Source organism: Diorhabda sublineata, chromosome 4, assembly GCF_026230105.1.
Source record: "Diorhabda sublineata isolate icDioSubl1.1 chromosome 4, icDioSubl1.1, whole genome shotgun sequence".
Classification (NCBI taxonomy): Eukaryota; Metazoa; Arthropoda; class Insecta; order Coleoptera; family Chrysomelidae; genus Diorhabda; species Diorhabda sublineata.
The window spans coordinates 25,519,356-25,526,759 of NC_079477.1; the positions used below are offsets into that span (position 1 = coordinate 25,519,356).

General features: G+C 29.0%; 2 protein-coding genes across 2 annotated transcripts; both read right to left on the bottom strand.

Annotated features, from left to right (window-relative positions):
- Positions 1-1,725: 1,725 nt before the first annotated feature.
- Positions 1,726-4,365, bottom strand: LOC130443099 (FAST kinase domain-containing protein 5, mitochondrial). Its single transcript, XM_056777567.1, has 5 exons — positions 3,443-4,365; positions 3,077-3,390; positions 2,260-2,977; positions 1,978-2,204; positions 1,726-1,833 (listed from the first exon to the last, which is right to left on the bottom strand). Exons 1-5 carry the CDS (start codon positions 4,059-4,061, stop codon positions 1,750-1,752), a joined length of 1,962 nt encoding a protein of 653 aa, XP_056633545.1. The 5' UTR covers positions 4,062-4,365; the 3' UTR covers positions 1,726-1,749.
- A 1,423-nt stretch (positions 4,366-5,788) lies between these two features.
- LOC130443100 (protein SGT1 homolog) lies at positions 5,789-7,363 on the bottom strand. Its single transcript, XM_056777568.1, has 5 exons — positions 7,200-7,363; positions 6,877-7,098; positions 6,730-6,820; positions 6,480-6,676; positions 5,789-5,971 (listed from the first exon to the last, which is right to left on the bottom strand). Exons 1-5 carry the CDS (start codon positions 7,353-7,355, stop codon positions 5,870-5,872), a joined length of 768 nt encoding a protein of 255 aa, XP_056633546.1. The 5' UTR covers positions 7,356-7,363; the 3' UTR covers positions 5,789-5,869.
- Between the last annotated feature and the right edge of the window lie 41 nt (positions 7,364-7,404).

The window sequence follows — 7,404 nt, forward strand, 5'->3', positions numbered from 1 at the left end:
TTTCAAATGTAAGAGTGGTAAGACGTAACTTTACGATGACAGTTATCAGGACTGACAACTTGAAAATAGCTTAATTTCGAATTATTTTCAAGATTCAGTTATTCAGACCTACACAAACCTAATCCACTGTATATGTACTAAGATCATCTTAATTGTATTTAAAGTGTTGTTGATATTATAGATAGTAAATTAAAATAATTGATATAATAATACTTATGGACAATGACAGAAATAATAATGAATGTGTTTATTGAATAATCTATTATTTACAATTCAATATTGTTTTACCAAAATAATATTGAAATACATTTTTTTCCATGTTGACTAACAGTGCACTATAGTTTTAGAGACTGTACTTATTCATCAACTACAGGCAAGTATAAACATCTAATATTATATGATTATTGACATAGTTTATCTACTGATATCCCTTCATTAACTTGTAATAATTGTTATTTTTTATATATTTAAATTAACGTAGTATTATTAGTGTTTAGAAAATATTAAGCATGATTCATATTTGTACTTGACTATTTTTTTTCTTAAGCTTAAGTATTTAACGATAAAAATATATGGAAAAACATTTAGTTTTCAGTTAGAAAATAGTTTGTTCTTGTTCTTTCAAATTAGAAAACATGTTTAAGAATGACTTAAAAATCATTTGTATAATAACAAGTTTTTTTATCAAATAAAAATATATGAGATCGATGAAAATAACATAGGACCGCTTAATAGTTTTATGTGTTCTAAACAGTCTTATTAATGAGCTAATGTGCTATGAAACCATGGAAAATTTAAAAAACATGTAAAAGTAGCCAGAGTCATTATTTCGATATAAATGAAGTAATCAACTTATGATGGCTCTAAAATTATATAATTTTCTTAATAATAATAAGGGTCCTTTAATAGTTGACTGAAATATAAAACAATGTACCATGGTTAAAAACAATATAATCTTATTCTCATATTTTGCGAAGGTAAATGTATTACAAAAACAAACAATTTTTTCATATCTTTTATTGGAATCTAATTAAAATCAAAATGTGAATGAAATAGGATATACATAACTGTGAAATTTGATTGAGCCCCATGAGGTTTATTTTGTAGATAGAATGGTGGTTGTTGTAACTTTTCAGCCACTCTACACCAATATCTACAAGATATGTTATACAAGACTTCATATATAATCATTCTGCTTTCAAAATAAGTAGACTCCTACTAAATGAGGCTATTTTTAAGAGTTTTTTGTGTTCCACTTCCCAAGATGATAATGGGTCTAGTTTGATTATATGGCACAATTGGAGTTTAATGACATGAAAATTTGCATAAATCTACCTATCCCCATACTTTAATATCTGAATTTATAACAAAAAATGGAAAATAAAGTATAAAAAAATTGTTTTCCAGATTTTCCATTAAAAAAGGGCATAAATAACTGCGAAATTTGATTAAGCACAATGGGGTTCGATTCTAGATTGAAAGGGTGGTCAATTTGGCTTTTCAGCCACTCTGCACCTATACCTAGATTCTATTTTGTACAAGACTCCATATTAATCATTTTGCTTTCAAAACTCTTTCCAAAGAAGGCTACTTTTCTGAGGTTTTTGTGTTCTACTTCCCAAGGTGATGATGGACTTAGTTAATTTGACTATGGACAAATGGAGTTTAAATACATCGAAATTTGCATTGAACTACCAACATCCACAAGGAAAATAAACAACAATAAGTAATTGAATAAAATTTATTTATTTACTGTTTCAACATCAGTTTATTGGAAATATATTGTTTTCTTTGTACCTGAGATTGCAAACCTTGAAATTCACTCCAAATGACCTAAAAAAAAAAAAACAAAAAAATATGCCAAAATCGCAGTGATTCTTTAATTATATGACACATATTCAATATCTTTTTTCTTTTCATGACTTCATTAAATTAAATCACTTACGCAGTAATTGCATTTGTTGAAATTCTACTTACAAGCACTGGGTTATAACCGATTTTCCTTAACTGTCTTTCTTTCATAAGAGAATGTCCTAAACAAAGATTTGTATCTTTTATTGTATTATTCCAACCTAAAACCACTACTGCGAACCACTCAAGTGAGCCATCATTAAAAGGATACATTACATCACCTAAAATGTAATTATGGAAACCAACTGGTTCAACAAATTCTCCAGTTTTTTTATTTTTACAAACAACAATATCTGGAAAAAATAGAATGATCATATGAGTTGTTGCATTTGCTACGTTTTGTCTTACCAGCTCTAGAAAAATGTGGTAAAATATGATGTATAAACATAAATCTATCGTCACCAACTATACTTCTAACAGTATCAATAGTATCTAAAATTAGTTTATCTATAGCTGACAGTTTTTTCCACTGATCGTAACTTGGAGTAAATTCAGTCAACCATTTGGCTGCTTTATATTTTAAATCTGGGGATAATCTATTTCCTGTATAATCAGGACAATCAATATCTATGCATCGATCCAAAGAAAATATTTCTCTTGGTATAGCTTTTGCACCTTTTCCATAAACACTAATTATATATTCTAGATCCATTATTTTATCAGTTAATTCATAGGAATACATATTTCGCAAGCTTAAGTAATTTAAAGAGCATGCTAAGCATCTAGGGTATTTCACAGTTTCAGCTATTCTCTCATTCTTATGAATCTCGTCATAGCAAGCTTTGAAAATATCTGTATCTGTTTTTGGAACAAAATTGAACATTGTCAGGACGTTTAGAATCCGTTCAATATCCTTAAAGCGTATCTTTTGAGGATCTGTGATGTGATTAATAAATTTTTCCGATATTTTTTGAAACACCATCTTGTTATAAGTTTGTACACCAGTACTTAACAGTGCTAAATGAGTGCAAGCCAGATCAGAGAGACGATCTATTTCTGGATAAAGCTTTTCAGTCATTTTTTCAACTTTATCTACTAATTTAAAAGGTTTGGAATATCGTAAAATCTAAAATTAAATTAAAATTTAATTCCTTCAAATGCTTAATGAAAAAAATCTATTATAATATAAGATTGAGTAAATGTATGAGTGAAATAAAAGTTTCACCTTTAATATAGCAGTTAATGATATATCTTGAATATCCTTTGCATGTTGCATAACTTTATTAATTATTGCTTCTTGTATAGGTAATAATTTGATTTTTGTTTTTGTTTTAAAATAACCCATAGAAATAACTGCCATTTCATCAATATTCATATCATTAATTAATTGTTCTAATGCAAATTCATATTCAAAATCTACAGGTCTTTTACGGCAAATATTTAGATAGAAATAAATGTTTACTAGTTGATCTTTTGTAAGAACGGTAGCTTTTTTAACACATCTATCTATTAAAATGTTAATATAGTCACAAAGTTTGCCTGGAACATAATAATAAAAATAATTGTTCAAGTATAAAATGTAACTACTTACCCAAATGTAATTGATACCAAATGTTAGCAACAGTGAAACTTTTTTCAATATCCCAATCCACTAGTTTCCAGCAACAAAGATCGTCTAGACAGCTCCAAATATCATGGAAGTTGTGCGCTGAATAAGATTCGACAAAAGGAAATTCAGTAAGGCAATGTAATAAGCTGATTAATTCATCATCAGTGATATGTTCACAATTGTCCATTAAACCATCCACAAGGTTATCAAATCTGGTATCAGAAACAGTTATATTGTTTGATTTACAAAAGTTTTTTACTCTTATAAAAGTATTGACAATATCACTGATTGTTGAATCTCTCCAGTTACGATCTAATATTTCATTAAATTCCTCAGTAGAGGTAACGTCCTTGCTGGACAATTTATTCACCAGACTATCTGAAGAATCTCTAGGTAGTATTTTGTAAGCAAAACTGTTTTCGTGATCAACAAACACTTCTCTATTAGTTTCGTACAATGTCGATGTATGTAAACTTACATTCGACTCACAATAAAAAAATAGATTTGAGTTCACATTTAAAATATTAGCTGTAAGCGTTGGTTTATACTTAAAATATTTTATGTATTTCGGTTTATAATAACGAAAAATGTGCCTTAACATTATTTTATGAAAACTAAACAAATATGTAAGGTTATATTTCTGCTTCTTTTATCATTACAATAATATAAATTTGCGTCCGCATTCCAACAAACAGCTACAAAATTTCAACATAATAATTACTCATTTGTTGTTCTTCGAGTTGTATAAATTCACATTATTTCAGGATCTAAATAGGAGATGAAAACTTGAAGAGCTCAATACTATCTATGGGTTTTATTTATTAATGGAAACCAAAGATGACCTCCATCCTCCATAAATATATAGTTGTAACTTTATACTTTAACCTTTGACGTATTTTCTTTATGACATCTGTCAATTTCTACTTTTGTAGCTAATCTCGAGCAGTCGACTGTAAGATATTCGTTAAATTACTTAAGCAAACGACCAGTTTCAGGAGAAAGAAGAAGTAACCAATCTACCTCTGTAATGTACAAATAGAAACTACGGAGAGTAGCGCCATCTCTACACTTTTTGAGAGATACTTAAATTTAATGGCAACAATGTGTAGATATTGAAGGGTATTAGAAAATATCCGCATTATTTCCGCAGTTTTTATCCGCACTATTTCCGCAGTTTTTATCCGCAAGATAATTTTTCTCGAAGTAAACAAGAATTAGTGCATGGAACAAATAGGAACTTTTATACAACCATATTCAAAAAGTATTTGATTTTCTTATTATACACCGCCACCCCAGGATTCAATAGGACAGCAGAAACTGACAAATTTGGTGATGGAATATCTGGAAATGATAAATAAATTAGGAAAGGAAATTTTCTTAATATGGGTGGCTGGCATCACACAGGGAATCAAGAAGAGCAGTAATTTTCTGGAGAAGGATTAAGATTCCTTTTATCCTGGAATAAGAACTTGAAAGTAGATAACCTCAGTCAACAATTAAATGAGAGTTTGGATATTCAAAACTATTTCTAACAAAATACAATAAAATAATCGATTTAAGTAGAAGCAATATACGCATTTTTACGGAGCTCTTGAAGATAAACCATCGATTGATTAGACACCTTCTTCTTTAATTCATTAATGAATATTTGTGATCATTTCTAACCATTTTATCCTCCTCTGGTGGCATAATTTCCCTGTGGTTCTTGTCTTAGTCCAGTTTTTAATAATGTGGAGTCATGACAACCTCTTTTCGCCCAATCTTCTTCTATCTTTCCTTATATCAAGAGTTGACGCAAATGGCACCTCTCACTCCATATCACATGTTCCCCCTCCGAGGGATCAGGTCCACCGAATCTCTGGGAGGTACGGAATACTTTGCAGCGTAGAGGGAGGTCCATTTTTTAAGATAGCATTTGGCATTACATTCAGATTATAGTTATATATTGCAAGAAATAAATTATTTGATTTTTTTTTATAAAACATATTTTTTGGGACTAAGGGAGAGTACGGTCCCAGTCGTGTTCCCCACTACTGGAAACTGCATATTTTGTGGAGAAGCTGGTGTTTCCAATCAGGTTTTACTAACTCAACTGATTTGGATTTTTCTATTACCATTACTAAGAAGTTCAATGTCTCAAAATATTTAAATTGGGACCTAAACAGCAGCGTTTCATAAATATTAAGTACATATAAATTCTATTACAATATTGTTATTTTTCCCCTTTTCCCAACATATGTACATCTTCCCTTTTGGTCATTTGCATTACCCATTGTTCCTTTGTATGCTTAGGATGAAAAGATGAAGGGGGCATTAAAAAAACATTAATTGAATAAAGTATCATTTTTATTTTCACATTCCAAAAATGAATATAAACTAAAAAAAATATTTCTCTGTAAATAGTTGTTTTTAATATTTTTTCCACTCCATTCCATCCGGGGGCTTAACTTCTACCTTCTGTTTACTGATTTCATTCCAATTAGTACTCAGAACTGTACCATTACTTTCCATCTAAAATAATACTCAAACTATTAGTATGTGGATGAGCGAAAGTATTATTCGTTGGGAGAAGAAAATTTTACATTGTATCCATCTATTTTCAAATATGGGAAGGGATTTTCAAGCAAAGACAATGATGCTAATAAAAAAAGTAATTAGAAAGACAATTTTGACAATTTCATTGCCCAAAGTATATATGGGTTATTAATTTAAACGATTGGTAGATCGAAACTGTAATTTGTAGGAAAATGTTTCCTTAGAATGTCTTTATAACAGATTATAAAATATACTTAAAAAGAATTGTTATTGAAATGTGAAAGATTGATAAAATATCATTTTGACTACCTATAATCAGAATAATAACGGTAAATAAGATGTTATTTTTTTATCCTTACTGCATATTATAATTACCAACTAAATAATTATAAATTTTAAAAATATTTTCAATGAAAAACTGAATTTTCGACTATTATCTATAGTCAAATCAATACATTCTAAATAAATTTATATAGATACTTACAAAACTCTTGTTCATAGCACGTTTAACTTCATCCCCACCATTGCTATAAATTTCTTGAAATAATTTATTGACGGCATCATCTCCTTCTGGTTTTTCTTTTGCTTCTTCTTCCATTATTTCTTTTACAACTCTATTCCAGTCTGTGCCTTTCTTTGAAGTTGGGTAAGCTGGTGGACCACTAGTGATTGGTTCTGGTTCTGAAGATAAACTAAATTTAGATATAATTTCACAATAAATGAGTAATTCCTACCCTTAGGGATCACTTTTATTTCTTTATTCTTTGGAGCTCCTTCTAATTTTTCCCATCTCAATCCTTCGCTCTTTTTTAATTTGATTTCAATCTGCAATCAATTTAGTTTAGGGAAATATAACATTTTATTCTAAAAATAACATTTACCTTATATGGCGTTAATTTATAACTACTTTGTTCGACTATTATAGGATTAGATAAGTTTAAACACAGATCGCAAATATCAAAATCGGGATGAGATATCTTTATTGAAACTTGATTAGTCGAAATTGTTAATTGTAAATAATCCTCTTTTACGTTTTTTACTAAAACAGTTATTATAACAGCTGCATCAGTTTGATACCATTCGTATCTAATGGGCAAAGTAGCCTAAAATGGAGATTAGATCCATGACATAATTATTCCTGTTTTTATTTTTTTTTTCCTAATGTAAAATCATTTTCTTAATTGATTTCTCTAATTATAAATACCTTGTCTTCTGTAACAACTTGTTCCTCCATGGATAATTTTTTATTTACACTTTGAGTTTCGTGAAGAAAAATTGTAATAAATGCATTTAGACATATAGATGTTGATAGATTTGACGTTTCTGCTAATCTTTCATTTGGTTTGATGTCTTCAAACATCTACATATAAAGTCAGGGTTTTGTAAATCGAATTTTGAATTTATATTTA

Bases quoted from the DNA above. Each gene is read 5' to 3' on its own strand.
- LOC130443099 (XM_056777567.1), bottom strand. From the start codon at position 4,061: ATGTTAAGGCACATTTTTCGTTATTATAAACCGAAATACATAAAATAT. The intron at 3,391-3,442 runs GTAAGTAGTTAC...ATTATGTTCCAG, and splicing joins TTGGTATCAATTACATTTGG to GCAAACTTTGTGACTATATT. The intron at 1,834-1,977 runs GTAAGTAGAATT...TTTTTTTTTTAG, and splicing joins TCGGTTATAACCCAGTGCTT to GTCATTTGGAGTGAATTTCA.
- LOC130443100 (XM_056777568.1), bottom strand. From the start codon at position 7,355: ATGTTTGAAGACATCAAACCAAATGAAAGATTAGCAGAAACGTCAAAT. The intron at 7,099-7,199 runs GTATTTATAATT...TCTCCATTTTAG, and splicing joins AAGTTGTTACAGAAGACAAG to GCTACTTTGCCCATTAGATA. The intron at 6,677-6,729 runs GTAGGAATTACT...GTTTATCTTCAG, and splicing joins AATAAAAGTGATCCCTAAGG to AACCAGAACCAATCACTAGT.